This window comes from Kwoniella shivajii, chromosome 11, assembly GCF_035658355.1.
Source record: "Kwoniella shivajii chromosome 11, complete sequence".
NCBI lineage: Eukaryota > Fungi > Basidiomycota > Tremellomycetes > Tremellales > Cryptococcaceae > Kwoniella > Kwoniella shivajii.
In genome coordinates this window covers 316,583-337,318 of record NC_085918.1, presented here as the reverse complement: position 1 = coordinate 337,318, position 20,736 = coordinate 316,583, and the positions used below count along the sequence as shown (strand labels likewise).

The 20,736-nt window shown below is 44.0% G+C and overlaps 8 protein-coding genes across 8 annotated transcripts; 6 read left to right on the top strand and 2 right to left on the bottom strand.

Annotated features, from left to right (window-relative positions):
* Positions 1–74: 74 nt before the first annotated feature.
* IL334_007555 (uncharacterized protein) lies at positions 75–3,306 on the top strand (the record flags this gene model as incomplete). Its single annotated transcript, XM_062939245.1, has 7 exons — positions 75–245; positions 328–637; positions 705–2,438; positions 2,503–2,693; positions 2,755–2,803; positions 2,873–2,969; positions 3,039–3,306. 7 exons carry the CDS (start codon positions 75–77, stop codon positions 3,304–3,306), a joined length of 2,820 nt encoding a protein of 939 aa, XP_062795296.1.
* Positions 3,307–3,658: 352 nt separating this feature from the next.
* On the bottom strand, positions 3,659–4,763 carry IL334_007554 (uncharacterized protein; the record flags this gene model as incomplete). The annotated part of the gene is made up of 2 exons (XM_062939244.1): positions 3,659–4,187; positions 4,312–4,763. The coding sequence occupies 2 exons, from the start codon at positions 4,761–4,763 to the stop codon at positions 3,659–3,661; spliced, it is 981 nt and encodes a 326-aa protein (XP_062795295.1).
* Positions 4,764–5,086: 323 nt separating this feature from the next.
* IL334_007553 (uncharacterized protein) lies at positions 5,087–6,063 on the top strand (the record flags this gene model as incomplete). The annotated part of the gene is made up of 4 exons (XM_062939243.1): positions 5,087–5,248; positions 5,325–5,537; positions 5,601–5,800; positions 5,868–6,063. The coding sequence occupies 4 exons, from the start codon at positions 5,087–5,089 to the stop codon at positions 6,061–6,063; spliced, it is 771 nt and encodes a 256-aa protein (XP_062795294.1).
* Positions 6,064–6,985: 922 nt separating this feature from the next.
* Positions 6,986–7,730, top strand: IL334_007552 (uncharacterized protein; the record flags this gene model as incomplete). Its single annotated transcript, XM_062939242.1, has 3 exons — positions 6,986–7,291; positions 7,357–7,441; positions 7,528–7,730. 3 exons carry the CDS (start codon positions 6,986–6,988, stop codon positions 7,728–7,730), a joined length of 594 nt encoding a protein of 197 aa, XP_062795293.1.
* Positions 7,731–10,508: 2,778 nt separating this feature from the next.
* Positions 10,509–11,153, top strand: IL334_007551 (uncharacterized protein; the record flags this gene model as incomplete). Its single annotated transcript, XM_062939241.1, has 4 exons — positions 10,509–10,526; positions 10,604–10,682; positions 10,745–10,854; positions 10,926–11,153. The coding sequence occupies 4 exons, from the start codon at positions 10,509–10,511 to the stop codon at positions 11,151–11,153; spliced, it is 435 nt and encodes a 144-aa protein (XP_062795292.1).
* A 711-nt stretch (positions 11,154–11,864) lies between these two features.
* On the bottom strand, positions 11,865–14,341 carry IL334_007550 (uncharacterized protein; the record flags this gene model as incomplete). Its single annotated transcript, XM_062939240.1, has 7 exons — positions 11,865–12,042; positions 12,119–12,339; positions 12,394–12,526; positions 12,596–12,683; positions 12,753–13,011; positions 13,100–13,695; positions 13,768–14,341. 7 exons carry the CDS (start codon positions 14,339–14,341, stop codon positions 11,865–11,867), a joined length of 2,049 nt encoding a protein of 682 aa, XP_062795291.1.
* A 1,522-nt stretch (positions 14,342–15,863) lies between these two features.
* Positions 15,864–18,166, top strand: IL334_007549 (uncharacterized protein; the record flags this gene model as incomplete). The annotated part of the gene is made up of 6 exons (XM_062939239.1): positions 15,864–16,228; positions 16,415–16,525; positions 16,697–16,902; positions 16,970–17,111; positions 17,173–17,829; positions 17,899–18,166. The coding sequence occupies 6 exons, from the start codon at positions 15,864–15,866 to the stop codon at positions 18,164–18,166; spliced, it is 1,749 nt and encodes a 582-aa protein (XP_062795290.1).
* A 613-nt stretch (positions 18,167–18,779) lies between these two features.
* IL334_007548 (uncharacterized protein) lies at positions 18,780–20,558 on the top strand (the record flags this gene model as incomplete). The annotated part of the gene is made up of 4 exons (XM_062939238.1): positions 18,780–19,851; positions 19,949–20,062; positions 20,309–20,386; positions 20,455–20,558. 4 exons carry the CDS (start codon positions 18,780–18,782, stop codon positions 20,556–20,558), a joined length of 1,368 nt encoding a protein of 455 aa, XP_062795289.1.
* Positions 20,559–20,736: the final 178 nt, after the last annotated feature.

Here is a 20,736-nt window from a genome sequence, read left to right as displayed (position 1 = left end):
GACTATTTGACCATTTGACCAAACATTCTCACACGGATCTACAGATCACCTCAGTCTTCCCGATCGCTCCCACCATGCCGGCTCAATTGCAGAGTAAAAGGGTATGGTTACTTCTGGCTGCTTCAATAACATTACATATATTCTTATTGGTCAATACTAGAATAGTAGGAGATAGGACGTCGACATCTCCCGGTAAAAGGTTATTACGTAGATGGACGACAGACAATTCCATACCCATACCTGCAGTAAGTCCACTCTCACTCTACCACTAATTTAATAATAGAATTTATCAATGAGAGTGTGAGCTAACCATACTCTCATGAGTAGGAATCATTATTGGAACTACCATATTCAGAATGGTATGACAATCTACCACCAGCAGCAAGACCTTTTTACATTTTCATTTTACTCTTAATCCTTATTTTCTTATTTTCATTCATTGGTATATCAGCATCGGATTTCTTCTGTCCAAACTTATCCACCATAGCGACTTATCTGGGATTGAATGAGTCAACTGCTGGAGTCACCTTTTTGGCTTTTGGAAATGGAAGTCCAGATGTTTTTAGTACTTTTAGTGCAATGAAAAATGAAACTGTTGGATTAGCAATTGGAGAATTGATAGGTGCTGCCAGTTTCAGTGAGTATCACTTGCTTTCCTGCTTGTTTTGACTATATTTCAGCTTACTTTGATCAATCATAATTAGTCACTTCCATTGTGGTAGGGTCGATAGCTTTTATTCGACCATTTCACGTTCCTCGACATGCGTTCTTACGAGATGTACTCTTCTTCACATCGGCTGTATTACTACTCGTCGTAGTATTACGTGATGGTCATCTAGCATTGTATGAAGCAGGAAGTATGGTCGTACTGTACGTGGCTTACGTGGGAGTTGTTGTCGGTGGAAATTGGTGGGCACGTAGAAGAAGACAGAGATTATCGCAGGAGCATCTAGCACATCATCACGACGATCATGATCAATCCAATTCAAAATCACCTTTACTCAACGGGAACGGTGGATCATCTCAAAGAAGTAGAAGGAGTTCAAATCATTCTTCACCTCATCTATCACCTATACCTGAACCACTCGATATAGATGAAGACGAAGAACTCAATCATACAGACACTCCAGGTGAATTAACACCTATAAACGAATCAAGGCCCAATTTAGGTAGAACAAGATCACATACTACCTCAACGTCACATATTCATAATTTTCATCACCTTTCACATCCTCAGTTACATCATCACGATTCAATCGATACTCCCCGAGCCAACTTCTCGTTATTGGGTGCCATTGAATTTAGAGATGTGGTGAACTCACTTAGAAAAGAATCAAATTCTAGGGTCAACAGTCCAGGTCCAGGTTCAGGTCATGGAGATAGAGATCGAGAACAGACTGATTATTTCGGTCCGATGTCATCAATTGGACATAGAAGATCTTCCTCATATGGATTTGGTTTGAATTCTGCTCTATCATCTTCGCAGCAACTACCTAGAAGAACCACATCTGTCAAAGGAAGAAGAAGAGCTTCGACACATACATCTCCAACCGGTGGTCAAGGCAATAGGAGTGTTTCTGTTCCTGCTCAATCATCACCTGATATAGGTGTTGTCACCTCAGAACCTAATCCGTGGGAAGATCAAACCGGCAATCCACCCACGCCACAATTACCAAGTCAATTGACTGTCCCATCTCCCAAACCTACTCGACCTAAAGTGATTATTCCTCATTCAGAACAAAGGGTTCACTTGTCGAGACCTTCTGTACCATCAATCTCCGTCATAGATCCATCAGGAAATGCCGATATCCCAGCTGAACAAGCCACTCCTCTTCCTACTCCACCTCTACCCATATTCGGCAAACACGAATCTCGATTCGCAGTGCGAAGAAGGTCCGGTATGATTCTAAGAACACTATTTCCTTCATTACAATCGTTTAGACATAAATCTTGGATCGGAATGATATTAGCTATCACATCTGTTCCTGCTATCTTAGCTCTTACACTGACTTTACCGGTAGTGGACGATGGAGGTCAAGGTGATCAAGGTGGTATCGCTTTACCTACAGACACAGAGGAAGGATTGGATGATCGTATAGATGGGGATGACCAAACTGAATGTTCATCTGATGAAGGTTCAGCCAATGAAGAGAATGATCATTTTTTAAATCCTGGCATTGGTGGAGAATTACACCATTTGGTCGATCATGGATTCTCACCGTTACATTCGCCACTAGGTAGAATATCGCATTCGTCACTTAGAAGACTGAATTCACACATAGAAGATGGAGGCGATTTAGAGCTCGAGGATGGTGTGGATGATGATAAGGAAGACCTAATTGAGGAGCTGAATGAAGAAAGAGGTTTAGAATACAATAAATGGTTGACTGCAACTCAATGTGTGCTAGGACCTACTTTCTGTGTTTTCGTCATGTTCAGTGAGTTTGACATAACTTTCGTTTCAAGTGCTATCCCATGAAAACTAATTTGCCATGCATATAGGTGAACAACCGTACTTCTTCTGGGTACTTCTCGCCTCGTGCATCACCGGTTCTCTTGGTGCGGTGGCGACGTTGTATATCTCAACAGATGGATCGTCCTATCCATGGAGGTTGGTTAGGTGTTTCTGTGGATTCATATGTAGTATGGTTTGGATAGCTGCTATTGCTGATGAGGTAGTAGGAGTGCTGAATGTGAGTAAAACATCTAGCTTACATCACACCGCAATAGTGTCATCACTGACTTACTGAATAGACCGTCGGAGAGATCTTAGGCTTGAGTGATGCCATCATTGGATTGACTAGTAAGCGGAATATCATCCCTCATTAACGTTTCAGGTAATAACATTGACCGTGTTCTCCTACTTTCGCAGTCTTTGCAGTCGGCAATAGTCTTGCGGATTTAGTCGCAAACGTGACTGTTGCTCAATTTGCTCCTGCTATGGCTTATGGTGCATGTTTCGGAGGGCCGTAAGTAATTAATCACTGCGTTCGAGCTTAGAATAGTCTTGACTGACAAGCTTTGCATTACTTTTTTAGGATGTTGAACTTGCTTCTGGGAGTGGGTGGATCAGGAACTTATCATATCTTATTTCAACCTTCACATGCTCCTGTGAAAATTCATTTCTCACCTACACTTTGGGTTTCAGCAGCTGGATTGATCTTAATCTTAGTGGCAACAGCGATATTCGTGCCCATGAACGGATATCTTATAGATAGACGTTGGGCATGTTGTTTGATCGTTGCTTACATAGTTCTGATGAGTATAAACGTAGCTGTAGAGATCAAAACTGGGAGAGCAGAGTAGAATGGGTTTTCTTGGTGAAATATCAACTTCTTTTTTAGAAATGGGTCCAAAAAGGATATAAACGATCGGCAGGGATATTGTCAGAACTGGTCGCTTACCTGTTTATCTGTTGTATATAATAACATCTTACATCTTACTCATACATGAAACGTATATTATGCATACAGTGTTTTCTTAGCCTATATTACAAGGGAAAAATGGGAAAAATGGGAATTTATGTCTGAATGTGTACACTTGTGCAATGACAGAATCGAAAACATGATGATTTCGTCTTATGATCCGCGCCGACATTCCTCTTTATGTGTCTCAATCGCCCGTGCCGAGTCCACTTCACTTCTAACTGAGCTTCACTTTACATTGGTGGTCTAGCTGTTGGAGCGATTTTGATCTTACCACTTGGAGTTCCCATACCACTTAAACTTCCAGAATTGTTTAGTGATGGAGTGAAATGACCGTGACCATGACCATGACCGTGAATTTGATTGGGTTCATTCCAAATACTTTGACCACCGTGAGAAGTATCTATGATTTCTTCGATATCTTGATCCCATCTAGTTGATTCTTCCCCTGCTACATCATCTTGTTTTGTTGTATCCTCAACTTCGACTCTCACACCACCTTCGTCCAGTATAGTCTCTTTAGCACCGTTTCCTTTCTTACCGAATGATCCGTTGAGCTGTAGTGATTCCAATGCACGTTGTAAGTCTTCAGCTAAGATGGTAGTATTCGGGCCTTCCTCGGGGATCGGTTCCCATCCTTCGGGAGGTGAACCAGGTGGTGAAATCAAGAAATTATGTGGTAGTGCAGGTGGAGCAAGGTGAGTCGTAGATGGATCGGGATGAAGCAATGTAGGCGGCAAGTAATGTAATCGAAGTATCAATCTACAAAAAGCCAAATGAGTATTAATTGCATCGTTAAAATGGATGACAAGTTATGACGGATTGCCACCGGCTTCACTTGGAATCGTTTATCACCTCAGACTTCATGAATAAACGCATGACTTACTCAGATTTCAAAGGTTTTGATTTTCTTAATTTCCTTCCAGGAGAGAAATAGCCCTTTTCTCCTGCTTTCCCTATCGATCCTGTACTATTATTGTCATTCTCAACCGAATGATCGTGATCATTGGCTACTCTAGTTTCCTCTGTTGAAGATGTAGTCGAAGTTGGAGTAGGTTGTTGTAAATCCAGTTTTAACCAATCACCTTCTTTTTTAGTGTTTTCGGCATCTTCTTCACTTGCAAAAACGATAAGAACTCTTCCAAATGCTTTCACAGGAGCCCAATGTATGATTTCACCAAATAAACCATAGTGATCTTTCAGTAATTGTAATATTGGAGGTGAGAATAACGCTTGATGAGGTAATAATAGAGCTAACGTGTTGGTTGGTTCATGAGTCGGATCCAATGCTGGTGGTGGCGGGATATCGATAGTTGATATAGGGAAGGAGGAGGTCATCGAGTATGGAATTGAAGCGGTATGTCATGAGAGAAAAGGGGAAGAACAAGAGTTGGAACAAAGTACAAAAGAAAGATGAATTATGAGCATTTTATAACCCAGCATCGCAGATCAAATGCGCAATCTTCCAGGCACAGACCACGTGGGATCATGGCGTCATCACCATAACTCGATGCGATAAACCAAAAACAAAAACAAAAACAATTATCTAGCAATGATATCGATGTAGAGGCCCAATCATGAAGAGCAAATGGACTTGAGGTAGGGCCGTAATCAACATAGCAAGCGAGACGAGACAGGGGACTCTCAAGATCAACAGAACAATGACAATCCAAAACACGGCTCTGCTCATTATCGATGTCCAATACGATTTCTTACCTCCATCCGGATCACTGGCTGTACCAAATGGAGACGAAATATTACCTATCATACATAATTTAATAGACAAGGAGAAATGGGATTGGCCAGTCATAGTAGCAAGTCAAGTATGTCCCTTCTACAAACCCCACAAGTGGTTCTTTTCGCGCTCGGTATATAGCTAAGGCCCCGTACGCGCAAAAGGACTATCACCCGAAAAAACACATTTCATTCGCGTCGTCTCATCCCCCACAGAATCCCTTCGAGTTACTCACTCTGACAGATGCAAGAGGTACAGAGTATAACCAGACTTTATGGCCTGATCACTGTGTGCAAGGAACACGGGGAGCGGAGATCGAATATAGTCTGAAAGACAAATTAACAAAATGGGAAGGTGATGTAAAGCTGGTGAGGAAAGTAAGTTGTGTGTTTCATACAATATAAGAACTTGGTAAAAGGCTCATATATAGGATATAATAGGGCACGCATGATGGATTAGAAGCTTACTCAGCTTTCGAAGGATATATAACTGATTTCGAAAACCCATCGGAATCTAGTCCAGAAAGATCAAATGAACATCCTGGAGAACTGCGATCAGCGGAAGAGTCCTCGTTGAGTCTTTGTCTCAAAGAACGAGGCGTTCATAAAGTGGTTCTTGTCGGATTAGCAACGGATTTCTGGTGCGTCCAATCGTGTATTACCTTTCAAGAGAAGATACGGCCGATTGACATTCACATGTATTCATAGTGTTCTGCAAACCGCTCTCTCCGCTCTTTCCTCCTCTTTCAAGACCCTTCTACTCGGTCCAGGTATACGCGGGATTTCTCCCGAAGACTCTAAGAACGCTATGGACAAGATTCAACAACTCGGTGGAAAAATTATAAGTGGTGATGATGGAGCTGATTGGGAAAATCAGGTTGATGGTTGGATCACCGATGGCTAAGCGTTCAATAGAGCGAAGCATTCGGTTCTGACATCTGCTCTCAAGTTCTCAATTTCTTTCTCTACCGCTTAGTCCTAACCTCGCCAGCCTTCTAGCGTTCTGTTCTGTGTTCCTTCTTCAAGAAGACATACATTCAGCCTTTCGAAGCCGCAGTAATTAGATCGATATCACTCACCCGGAATGACGTAGGCTTCGTAAGGCGGCAAGACCTATATTATTATCAGCTACCAGAGATATACTGTGCGGTCTGTACAAATACACGTTCAAATGAGAATATGCAATTATCTTACCCCTGTCACGATCTCTTCCTCCCTTGAGATGTGTAGCAGAATGGCGGAATTGGGATACTGACAGCATGGATCGTCATATTTGCCTTTGGAATACTATGCAATGTCATTTCCCTTTCTGTCTCTCTCCAAGCAACTAAACAAAATCGAGGCTCCTCTGAAAACAGAAGCGTCTGAAAAACTATCAAAGGATGTGAGCCTGGGCCCTCTGTCAACTACGACTATGCCTTCTCCTTAGAAGAACCTGACAGGGAAGACGAGCTCGAGTCAAGCTATAAGTGTACTGTATATGAGTTTCTCCAGCGAGGATGACAGTACCACTTGCGCCTGAAGCACAGACTTTATCGTATATCATGAGCTACAGATACAATAAGGAAGAAGCAGACAAACTTGTTGACCACGCGCCGCTTAGTTTTGGCAATGAACTTACTCAGAATCATCGTGGGAACACCCCACAAGGTCACTCCTTCCTTGGCACTCAAAGTCATACATTCTCGGATATGAACAGGGATTCAAGTGTACCACCCAATCAAGCTTTTATTAGCACAATGTATCAACAGCCTGCAGTGATGACACCAAACTTTCGAAGTTTGGGTGTCCAAGATTGGAATCATCCCACACAGGATCGCCATCTAATGTCCTATCAAACGCCTCGATCAACAGTCACTGTCCCTGCGATCCGTGATAATTCCCTGTATGAGGCTGATACAGCTCATCAGCAAGGTTCAATCGGCCATGGCTTAAATGCCACTAGTTGGCCAAACATTCTTGATTGTGGGTTATTGCATCAGAGTCAAGCTGCTGGTGGATACACAGCACCTCAGTGGTATCAGACTAATCCCGCCGACGGCCAGTCAGCCATGCCTTTCACGGCAGCAGAATCTAATTTCACGGATTCACAATCTCCATTCTGGTGGACAGATTTAAGGGGTGAACCTTTGGTGAGTCTACTTTGGCAACGTTTCGCCACTTGTTGGTGATAACGTGATGTTTGGTCCCTGGTCAGACGCAATCGCCGACAGGTGCTTCGATGATGACAGAAGGAGGGGAAAGGGAGAATGCGTGGTCGGACAACGGGGATTTCCCAGCAGGTGAGTCTTCTCGTCCGGCGTTGTCAAGGCGGATAGAAATCGCGCCACTCTCGAGAAAGAAAGATGATATTCTAGTCACCAAGCAGATCCTCAAGGTCAACTTGCACAAGCAAATGTCAACGCAACACCAAATGCACTTTTTGATCCCAACTATGGTACAAGTGATTACGGCGGTGATACCGAAGTTTTGGAAACACTTTTTGCCACCCCAAAGAGGAAAACCTCGTCAGCAGAATCCCAAGTGTACCAAATTAGCGAAAGGGAACCACTTAGCAGTAGGTGCCATTAATGAGAATGGGGAAGGATGTAATGATTGGCTAATACAGACATGATGGTGTCTTATTACCCTTAGATGCAGACAAGCAAAAATTCAGACGGCAGCGGCAGAAGGAACGCAAACTTCATCTCACGAACTCACTTGACATCATGGTACGCGAGGTGAAGGATCTTGTTCAGGAACTGCAACAAGCTGTTCACTTCAGCTGTCCACCAGAAGAGCACGCCATCACGAGAATTACTGGTTGGTGTCTTGCATGTGAATGTCACTCTTGAATGTGCGCTAACAAAGCTGGAATCATGGCTCTGTCACTTCTTCTTCTGCAGGGTATTCCGCATTGCTGAGCCGGGCTTTATCGACGCTTTCCAGTGCTGAAACACCATGCACAATTCCACGTGTAAGTCTCCGGATACACAGATACCAGCCGGTCCTGACGGCCTGAACTCGTCGTATAGGAATTACCTCTGGACGTCAGCCACTATGCCGACAAGTCCACACAGATCCAAGTAAGAGGTATGTATGAGATTGCCACTATAATCAAGTAGCCAAGTCCTGAGCTCACGTTCTGGTGAATGCATTCAGCTCGCAATAAAACACAAAATTATCGCAACAGAGAACGGCTCAAGAAGCAGAAAATGCAGAGAGATTTGGACGAACTGAAATTAACCGCCAAATCCGTCCGTTCAGAAATTCAATTTCTGCAGGCTTCGTCCAGGAGTACTTACAGTCCCACATTCAGGCAGTAGTATCTATATCCACACAGCCCTCGAAAGAGCAAAATACAGATAAAAGTTCTGAAATGTATACATCATCGTGTGAAAATCTGTACTTCCTCAGCGTCTTATATAGCGATGCATGTATAATATGAACTTACCTGTACTTCCTCAGCGTCTTATAATATATGAGGAAGAAGTACAAGAAGTGAATTGTACGAAAACTTCTTGATGAACTATAGAGCGTATTATGTATTATGTAATATTACAACACATCGCTGTTGACGTGATGTCTAACACGGATACACAGTACGAGATGAGTGTGCACGCTTGGCACCACTCCGTTACTTATGGGCTAGTAAAGTGTTCTAGAGTATTCGAACTTGTATTTTGCTTTTACTTCATATATGTCAATAACACTTCCATTGAAGAAGTCTATTCTGCTAAAAGGAAATCATCGTCGAAGCACAATACTCGCTGAGACGAAGTGCTAGTGGCACATGAGATCAGTCAGCCCGCTTGTTTGACGTCTAATCCTTTCTATTGCCTCACAAAGGATGTTGAGTGTTTTGAGGCAAATAGTTCTGCATGACAACATCGTCATCCTTTGAGATTCAAAATACGCTACCATATACTGTGGCCAGTCGGCATTCGAGGACCCTACTGCCCCCAAAGTCACAGAAGGGTCAAGATCCCCAATAAAATCCAATCCTTTCCTCCTGATAATGAACACCGTGAAGAAGTCGATTACTTTTCCTTCAGTCTAGATGAGTATTACAGCCAATTTGTCCACTTTCACATCAATGAAAACTATGAACCAACCCATGATTAATCTGGTCACACACTATCCCCCTCTGGGGGGTACACAGACTTCGATAATCTAAATCAGCAATTTGTTCTGTCAAACTAAGTTACTCCCGTTTATATGGTGGTTACAGCTTGTCCGGAGAACATTCGTTACCAGCCCAAACATATCAGCCAGAGGACAAATTCCCTCGAAATGGCCCTTTCCCAGTTCTCGACGATATGGAAGATATCCAGCAATCAATGGTGACAAGTCATCGACCAGGCAACGAATATTCCTTTGGCAGCCATAACAACTCTCACCACCATATATTATTAGACAATCAATCTACGAAATCAGGGACGTCTAGTCCCGTAGACCGGATCGACGAGGACGTGTCCTCCCCTTTCAATTTCGACATCCTCAGCCATCACTCTTAGCCGGTGAGGAATTTTAAATTGCGCTCTTGACACGGAGTACTTATCAAAGGAGATAAGTTGTTTGAAGCAAATGCTTCTGTGTGACAACATTGTTATCTTTTTATAATGTAAATATATGATACTGGACACATCCATTATGTATGACTTGAAAAACCTGACTTCGGTGCAAGTAGATAACAGGTCATTCCCATTGCTATTCGCTTTCTTGTTTTCTGTTCATTGTCTTAATCGCGTCATACAAAGTACTGACTTCCCGAAATCATCATATCCAGCTTCCGCTATGAGCTTCAACTCAAATGAAGAAAATAACGACTATAGCGAGCCTTGGGCAGATCCAGCAAAGTCTGATAATCAATTCGCCTATAAAGGACTTGATCACCATCAGTATTCCTACGATCAAAGGTCGCATGATTATACAAGATCACTTGTCGAAGGAACCTTTGCCAGCATGAATCCGCCCTTTTTCATGTCAAACCACGCCATCGCATACGGACGCAACCGAAAAGGACATGGGAACACCTTTCGAGGCAGTCAGTCGAGAGCACCACAATCAAGCAGTTCAGCTGTTACGTTCTGTGACCATGTTGGGAATTCGGTTACTAGCAACACGGAGGGCCCTCAGCCACCATCGACACAACTATACCCCGGCTCATTACCTGCTCATATCCCACATCTCCTCCACAATTATCATCACAATCCTGCTACAGCTTTCAGACCACCCGCCCATATGTACCAAACTGACCACCGGGTTTATATTCCTTCTCATCGCGACGCCATCAGCCCAGATCACGAGAGACGCAAGGGTCAGCTTTCTGCTCACTCTCCATCCATATCTTGGTATGAGCAACAAGTAATGAGTGACAACGCATCTGTAAGTCCTCTCACGGCTCGTGTGCCATAGGTCTCCTCCAGAATGTGTGAGAATGCTAAAGCTTCTCGTCCGTCCAGCCAGCTGCCACCGCCTCGCATTGGAAATCTGGAGCAATTGCCGGAAGCTCTGTGGCGGAAGGTGAGCTTCTCAAAGCATGTGAGCGCTATCACAGCAAATCATCCATGATATTACAATGTACTAATCGACCCGAATCGAAGCTTCGTCTTGGGGTACGGTAGGTCACAACGATAGGTCCACAATCGATGGCTTAGTCTCAGACTCTCACTTTGGTAGATCTGATAGTCAATCTGGCACTGGATCTGCTTTCGTGAGTAAGGTGTCCTCACAAATACTACAAATGTCCCTTTTTATGTTTAATCTGATATTGCCTGCATGTAGTCCACTCCAGGCACTGTTCCCCAACACCAATACCGTAGCACTTCGCGTCCTACACAACCCCAAGGGCAATATCAGAAGCAACTTCAAGCAGACCGCGACAAGGAAGGAAGGCGGAAAACCTTGATGACTGACTTGACTGAAAAACAACAACAACTGAATGAATTGCAGAACGACCTCCACAAACTGCAAACGGCTATGGACATACCCCTCACTACGTCCTTGGGTTAGTAGCACTTCCCCCTAGAGACGATTTGATGGCTACGCTAACCTGAATGGTATCGCTAACTCTTCTTTGCAATTCAGAGGATATATCTCAGGTAGCTCACTCCCTTCTATCGAGCATACAATTGACGAAACCGAAGTATCAATACGTGAGTTTTGCGGAATAATATTAAAGTGGTCAGTCATAGCTGATTGAGGTCCACGTATCTTGCAAGGTTGCGAAGAACACTTACTGTAAGAAACGCGATTCTCCGGTGATACACAAACAAGCTCGTGAGCCATCTCGTTTATTGCTTTAAATTTTTAAAACAGCCTGCACGAAGCTACTCCTACTGACTGCTCAAGATGTATATACAGGAGATCGATCAAAGAGGGAGTTCCTGAGTCGTCAAAGAGGGCGCGGAAACCTTGATACCGATATCATAACATTGAATTCGACGATTAGATCCATCCAGGAAAGGACAGATTATGCCAACGCAGTGTTTATGGAGTTGTGTGAAAAGAGAGGTGTCAAGTATGTTGTAGCCCTTTGAGAAGTGAGATCATATCTACTACTGAAGATGAATATCACGAGCTTGTTGCTATGCATAGCGATTCTCCATTTCCTTTTGTTTTTCATTTAGGTAGCGAGTGCATCGTGGTTATTCTATATATTATTTTACATTATCCGACTCCGCCAGTCGCCTCTACTTCGAACGCTTGAATGTTTTCATCATCTTAAGCGTCAATATCTATAATCTTCAGAATTTCCGGCATCTTAGCTTGTAACTCCATGTGACCTCTCAACACCGAGGAGATGTCAACATCTTCAACACCGGGACGCTCGACTGGACCTAATCCAGCCACTCGAATCCCATTAGACATGACAGCTGCTCTTGATACAACTTCGTGTAGCCTGTCGAGCATAGCATTGTCAATTCAATTCCCAGCGTTACTACTCTGATTCAATGGATGGTGAGGTCACAACTCACCTCACTACACCAGCCAAGACCAAATCAGCATCACTATAAGCATTGACTACTCTTCTGCTAGTTACACTTCTGACTTTGTTCCATTCGTCCGCAGTTGGAGCAGAGGGTAAAGAGATCAGATAAACAGATTCAACATATGCTGGAATAGATCCTTGTCCTGAAAGCGAAGAAAGATATAGCAGAGCATGTAGGATTGTCAAGGCTCCCACTGATGATCCAATCTAAACCCACGCGTATTAGCAGAATTTGAATGGATGAGAGGAACGTAAACGTACGAGCACAACAGGTCTTTCACCTTGCACCCTCTTCTCGATGACCTCTCCCAGTAATTTACCAGCTTTCTTGGCTCGATCGACAGCATGCATCCAAGTATTGTCAAGCGTCATAGTTGCCATAGAATACACGGACCTATGTCGATCAGGAAAGATTAGCAAAGTCATTCGGAGAGTCTGCCCGGATAGAATGTGTATCACTTACATGGGTAGACTGACAGCAGCGAAATACGCGGAAAGCACCGTACGCTTGATGATTTCCTTCTTCACCAGACCTTTCAACTTGGAAGTCACTATGAACAAGCACGCATTGAATTTATCAATAAATGAAAAGGGGGCTGTGGTAGCATCGTCATGCTCACCCCATAAATCAACATCTCTTCCAGTCTTCAACATTGCCGCACTTTCAAATCTCAACAGATAAACATCCCTGCCGTCTTTCAACCCTACTGCCTTTGCTGCACCCGTTGTGGGATCCGTCAAGCCTGTTTTCTCATCTGAGAGTAGGTTCGGAGCGATAGTAGAGTTAGTCGAACCAGTGGCAGATGAACAGATTGCTCTCCAAGCTGTGATGCCCTCAGTTTTCGACACTGTCAGCAGGCCAGGGACCACTATGGTCGCCTATCGTATATTATGCATGTCAGCTTGGACTAATTAGGTTCCCTGTCATGAGGACGGCGTTTTGCTCAGCGAAGGTAAGAGGACTCACCGTCAAGCTTGGTGGTTTCTTAACATCGACTAAAGCTTTTTCATCCTTTGCATGATCCAGAGAGACCCTTGGACTATCTGATGCGATCTGAGGTTTACTTCCAGACGAGCTGATTGACTGCCTGGTACCTGATTCCAGTGATAATTTGAGTAACCTCTCCTCTATATCCGATCTACCTTGATTGACCAATTCTTCCGCATCTTGTTCGGATATTTGTCCTTCGACATCGCCCTCTTGCTTCTCGTTTTCGGGTTTACCTTTTTCTTTGGCCTCTTCAGCTTTCTTCTTTTCCTCTCGTTCTTTCGTTCTGGCTCGAGCTTCTTTCAACTCATCCAATTCCTCCTGAGTAGCTTTATTTCCATCGCCAACTTCTATGAAACTGAATTCTTCGACGCCCCTCCATCGTTCTCTGACTCTCTTCCCTGCCAATCCACCTCCACCGACTCCAAAGAGCGTTCCTAAAACGACCGGAGCAGCAGAAGCTGAAAGCAAGGATCCTACTCCCAATGGAGCTAACACAGCTGCTATAGCAGGTGCAGCTAATCCACCTGTTACTCCAATAAGTACACCACCAGCCACCACTCCAGCTCCGGTAGCTACACGCACCACGATCAGCTTTACTTGCCGTACATGCGTACAAGCAAGAGTCAGAACTGGTGATCACTTACCTAAGTGCCGACCTAGAGACCCGCCCCACCCCTGGGATTGAGCTTCCCTGGCTTTTTCCACTTTCTCTTCACTTTCTTTCTCGGCAGCAGCCTTCAAAGCGTGGAAAAGAGTATTTGATAGATTCTTTTCAGCTTGCGGTATGAGTTCCTTAGGTTGTAATCCCAATAGCTGAAGTGTACGGTAGGACAGTAGTCTTGATATTGGCGAGTATTTCAATGCGCCTTCTTCTTTCTTTTCCTTTTTAGTATTCTCTTCTGCTACTGTTTCTGAAGCCAAACTAGCTTCCACTAAGATACCCGCGATTCGACTTATCTCTTCAGAGCTCCATTCTTCCCTTTGATCCGCAGCGGATGCTTTCACATTCTCAGGAGAGATGGAAGGCGGTAACCGACCTTGATCGAATGAAAGTAGTTTGCATACCGATGTAAGCCATTTACTGGAAGATGTTTTATACCATTGTGTATTGGTCAAAGGAGGTGGATTGACAGTTGCACTGAGCGCAGATAACGCTACTATCAGTCGAATTGGTTGCGCTAACGGCTCGGGTGGTTTAGGTAAGCTATCAGAAGTCATAGTTGAGGTGAGTAGGATCACACGATTTCGCTTCACTGTATACTGCTGTTAAGGACTCTACGTATGTATATATGTCATTCGACGATGTTTGGCTATACTGTGCCATGATTTTGTTATTGTTGCTTGTTTTCAGGTGGAGTGACCGGTCAATCGCTCCATTATGGAGTGTGGTAGTGACGTCACATACGTTAACGGCGAGACTGATTCTAGCTCATGACATTCCCAATCCAGCTTCTGTTTGTTAACGATCTTGCACTCGATTGCACGTCTCTCTTTGATGCAAAAGTGGTGAATCTGGGACGACACGACTGTCACCCTGTCACCCTGTCTCTGATGCTCTTCACTTTATTGATCTGTAGTCTCATTATCACCGTGTCATTCCTGCTTCCTGGTTGTTTCACCTCTGTGCTGTGCTGTAAGGTGTTTTAACGGTCATCTCCGCTTCTTGCATTATCTCTTGGATGTGATCTCGGATTTATAGCACGTACTCTTATAGGCTCGCGTAGCATACCATATGCTGCATACAGCGGCCACTCGGTCCTCTTTACGTACACAATTCTGAATGTTCCGCTGAATAAGACCGATGTAATTGGCCGTCCTTCCCACGTGCGTAAGGTATGGGGTGAGATCTGTATAAGATCGTTTCAATGTCGACGTGACCTTCGGGCTTAATAATCCTTGATTCAAAAGAATTGGGATCTGATCTAGATTCGATCTCTATTTTATTTTAAGCTTGCCAAAACCGAAAAATGCGACCGCCGGCCATGATCGATTAACCCATACGAGTAATGGACGAAAAATGAGAGCGAGTGATCTTCAATGGCCGAGTATTTCTTATCGCTTGGTGTCGCGGATTGGTGTCCTCCCCTCATCCATTTTCACGTACTGGTCTGCACGGCCTTCGGTCAAAAGCTTTGATTAGTTCTTAGTGCGTATACGTACAGTCTTATTACACTTTTTTATCATACGATACACTCCTTCCCCCGAGCTCGCATATCAGGGAAACAAAGGAGAAGGAATTCTTATTATGTTAAAATTATGTTATGTGATCGAGGGATCGATTACAAGTGATACATCTCTTATTACAAAACTTTGAAAGCGGTCCATTCAGAAAGACTTTTTAGACTCGAAAGCAATACCTTCGGCTCCGACGTAACAAACCTTTCACATGTACTCTCCTTCCTTTTACCCTGCTTTGTAATAAGTCGTATCATTTGTAAGCATATTGAGCTCCCACCGCCGAGCTTCACCATATGGTACCCTTCGGGCATCAAGTTGGGAACGTTCCACAGCGCACATATAAAGCTGGACCAATAATCTTCTTGTCTTTCTCTCATATCTCGTATCTTCTACAAACAGGCTGAAACGCAGGAGCGTGCTTCTCACATTCAAACGTTTAAATCGCTTAGGAACGATCAAAGCATACATCCTGTACCTCAGAACACAACACAATATAGCTATCTAAATTAGTTGTTGTCTCTCTCTCTCCCTCACCGTCGAAAACAAAATTACTATACTCAATATGTCATCTCTGACCACAGCTCCCAACGCTCAGTCGGGGGTATCACCCTCCGCACCTAATGGCGAGACAAATGGTTTTTCGAGATCACCGACCTTTGTATCGGAAGACGACGTGTCGCCCTCACCACGGGCTGACGATGCTGGTGCAACATTGACCGACCTCACTGCTACTGGCGTTGACAAGGAAAAGACACTCTCAAGCAACAACGAAGGCCCAGAAGAACATCTTCCTGCTCAGTCGACTATGGGTAAAGTCGAACACGATTTGGAAAAGGCCGGTACAGCTCATCCCCATCATCACCCAAATGTATTGGCTTCTCTGAGTCCGAGAAGAAAGGGTGTTCTGCTACTCTGTTTCTGCCTCTCGTGAGTTAACTGTTCCTTGCCCAGTCGTTCCGGTGGAGCGGCCATCACGTTATTACGCCCTTTGTGGCTATTTATAAAACCAAAATAAGAGTCCGAAAAAAAATCAAATCACGCTCAAAAAATTCACCGAGATGACGCAGAGCTGACCAAATATGACGATTTCGTCGCTATTATCGTCGTTCTCAGCATGTTTATCGATGCAGCGGGAGTGTCTGCTACCTTTTTGATGACGGCGCCCATCTCACAAGACCTGGGAGTGTCCGTTGGTGATCAGGCGTGGATCCTGGGTACCTACTCGTGAGTTCTTTGTCCATGCTTCGTGCGGAAAAATTAAGAACATGTACGGAGTGCCCGCAAGTCAGACGCGCTGAAAGTGCTACAACTCGTGTGCCAAGTATCGGGGGAGAATAATGTACTCTAGCTGGCATTAGCGGAATATGGTGCTAATATTTCACAATCATGATATAGTCTTGCCTTCGCATCTACCCTTCTTTTCGCTGGTCGATTGGCGGATCTTTACCCGCCACATAGGATCTATACTATTGGGTTCATTGGTATTGCCATCTTCTACTTGATCATCTCATTCATGACAGATCAATATGCCTTCTTCGTCCTTCGAGCTTTCTCTGGTGTTTTGGCCGTGTTGACTATTCCAAGTTCGATCAACATGATCAGTGAGTAATCTTGACCTCGAAATAAAGAATATAGAAACAATATTGACAACATAAACCTCCAACTCAGTCCAAATGTATCCTGAACCTGCTGAGCAAGGTCAAAAACTCGCTTTGTTCGGTATGGCAGGTGCTTTAGCCAATACTATTGCCTTGGTCCTCGCTGGTATCTTCCTACTCGCTAACTGGAGATGGTATTTCAGATTCATCACGTGAGTATCTGTTTGTACCACGCATTCTTGCGAGCGATGCTGACGAGTTGATCTTTCTCAGTATTATGGTTGCCCCTTTCTCTGCTTTAGCCTGGTGGTTAATGCCTCGAACAGAAGCCGTCGCCGAGGATTTACCTGGAGCTGCCAAATTGAAGCGAATGGATCTTGGAGGTGTGGCAATCCTCATCGCTTGTTTGGTCCTTTTCATCCTTGGTTTCACTCAAGCCGCTGTGGATGGATGGAACACCGCCATCTTCATTGCACCTCTAATCGTTTCCATTTTCCTCTTTGCCGCTTTCCTAATATGGGAAAGATACATGCCTAGAGGATATTCATTATTACCTCATGACATGTGGCAATTCCCAAATATCTTCCCATTGATTCTTCAAGCTTCAGCGATTTTCATGTGGTTCGCTTGTGCTCAACTTCGAATTGCGACTTACTTCCAAGAGGCTTTACACAATTCCGCCATTCTAACAGCTGTCAAATTACTTCCAATGGGTATCACCGCTTTAGTCGTTGGTACCATGACTCAAGCATTACCATTCTTGATCACCAAACCCAAATACGTTCAACCCGTCGGTTCGTTATTGTGTTTCACCGGAAGTATGCTCTTCGCATTCAGCGGTGGTGGTGCTGGAACAGATTACTGGAAGTACATGTTCACGGGTCAAATCATCGGAACAGCAGGTGGTATGATCGTTTTCATTGGTATGAAGTGAGTTACATCCGGAACCCTGCGCAAAATACCTGATCTACAAGGCTGATTCGAGTTACTTGTTTTCAGCACTTCAATCATTCAAGCATTCCCTCTTGAATTCGCAGGTGTAGGAGGCTCATTCGCCAATATCATCTTCCAAGTCGGAGGTGTTATCGGTATCTCCATCCAAGCAGGATTGATTAGTACAGGTGACGGTACCATCGAGGATTGGACGGGTTCAAAGAACTCGTATTTCTTCACTGGTGCTTACATCCTGTTCACCGGTCTAGTCTTTTTGGTTTGGTTCAAACCACACAAGATGCCTGTATTGGAAGGTCCAGTAGTGCATGCTTAAAGTGATGGTCAAAGTATCATCAGACACTATATTGGGAAATTAGAAAAATAATGAATTTTAAAACAAACAAACCACTCAACTTCCGTTCTAATCTGTAGCTCATACATTTGCGGTTGATATGGATAATGATTGATTTTTTTAATGATATATAGTAGAGTCATGAATATAAAGGTTGTTTATCCATTCATTGCATTACTTGCCCTTGTTGTTTCTCGATGTAGAGTGGCTCAGTGACGATTGAGCTGACAGAATTGTTGCCTTGGACAAATCGAACGAGCCTTGAGAGGAGTTTCCTCGCCAATTCATCCACATCGTAAAGAGTAAGCGATATGCGCATCATGATAAAGTAACTGGACAAACCCATCGATGAAACTCAACCAGCTGCAACACGAGGGATAACACGAAACGACGACACTTGTTTTTGACACTCTTGCTACTTTTGTCTCCGACCCTTTGAGATCCTTTGAACCGGATGTTGGACAAAGGACAGGCAGTAAAGCCGTCAGTCGATATCAAGGCAAGCGAGATCCCCCAGATGTTGACTCGTCTCCTTGATATACGTATATGAGCAGACAAGCTATAAAAGCCAATTCATCGATACTATTCAGAGTAGATGTTTTATTTTCATCTCACATGTATCAAACTCAAACATAAGTCTCAATTACTCACCTCTTTACTCGCTCTAAAACACCTTGCAGCTAATATAACCTACACTAAAGCTGATTCAATTAATCACCCAAACAAACAACAAACCTTAACGATTGATGAAGCAGACATCACTATTGCTCAAGTGACGATACCTGCTTACAATCCGCCTGCTCCTACCGCCACTCAGACACTCATACATACACAAAACGTTTACATTCCTGTTCCCGTCCCTGGTCCGGCTTCAGCTCCAGTCATACATCCTGGCATACCTGCATTGCAAGGTCCATCACCGTTCCTTCATCCGTTAGCGGTGATCTTAATCCTCTGCTCGATACTAGGATTTATATCTGTTTTGATTACTCTACCGTTTGATTTACCCGGAATGTCATCTTCATCTAAACCGTCAGTTTCGTCCTCGACCTCTTCTTCTTCTCCCAAACCTTCCTCATCCTCTTCATCGTCTTCCAAACCTTCTTCTTCATCTTCATCTTCGTCATCATCCAAGGAAAGTCCTAAGCCATCAGCACCTCAACCTGTGCCCACTATATCAGCCAATGCATGGATGAGCTTCTTCCTTTTTTGCTGTCTAGTCCTAATCATACTTCAAGGTCCATTAGGTTTGACGGGTAATTCATTAGTTCCTACTTTACCTTTACCTTTCGGTGGTGTACCTACGATTCCCGGAGGCGGAGTCGGAATCGGCGGTGGCTGGGGATGGGGCATGAATAATGGTATTGGGAACAGTTTCGGTGGGATGCCAGGTTGCGTTGGAGTTGTAAGTAATTACGTACCTTGGTGTCAACAACAACAACAACAACAGCAGCAGCCTCAAAGTCAGATACAAGTACAGCAAATCGTGCAACAGCAGCCACAGGTACCACCTTCCGTGTATGGAGGTGTGGTCCCAGGTGTGATAGCCCAGCCTCAACCCCAGAACCAGATGGGCGGTCAAGGTCAATTCGCTAGTCCAGGTGGCGGTGGTGGATGGAGTTGGTATAGTGATCAACCTGGTAGTCAAGTAGTGAGACAACAACCCGGTCAGTTGATTTGAACAAATTTCGACAGTATAGTAGTCTTTGCGAGGAGATATGCCCTTTAAAAACAGTTCTAACACCGGTACTGTTCATCTCACAGCTTATTACCCTGCACAACAAGCACAACAAAGGACAGTGCAATATCAAAGACCAGGACTTCAAGTTCAAGTCAATCAAGCTCGTGGTGGCTACCCTATTCAAGGAGGAGCAGGAGGTGAGTCTCATGTCTTCTACTTTCACCTATTCATCATCTCTCTTTTGGATGAGTTGACACTTACACATAAAGTTATTCCCCAATATCACTATAACTACGATCGCCCTCCTTACTATCATGGAAATCAATACTTTTATGATCGATGTACACCTTGGCAACCTTGGTATTGTGACCTTCTGCCGAACATATTCGCTTATGCTCACTCTCAACCCCAACCCATACATCAATGGCAATATGATACTATAGGTGGAAATGTTAATATTCAATCACAGCATATCGGTTCGAATCCACCACAACCACCAATTCAAGCTTTACCTGTCACAGGTATGTTATACCTTTTCAAGCCATATTCAGTCTCTCTGATATTTGCTGATCGCGTGGTTTCCACATAGCGCCGCCATCAGCTATAACAGGAATGGCAAATCTAGAGAACGCGTTCTACCCTTTGTTGGTTGGAGCAATAGCACTATTGGTGCTGTTCGATTACGCTTCATAAATAAGATGATATTCGGAGATTCCACTACCGCATATTCTTCTTCGTACTTGCTTTCTACCTTTTCCTACCACATCCTGATTACTTTTCCCGATGAAAAGAGCTGCTATGGCCGTATTGAGCATGATCAACGACCGTGAGGTGCATCCAATGAATTGCATGAGGCAACATATACATTTAC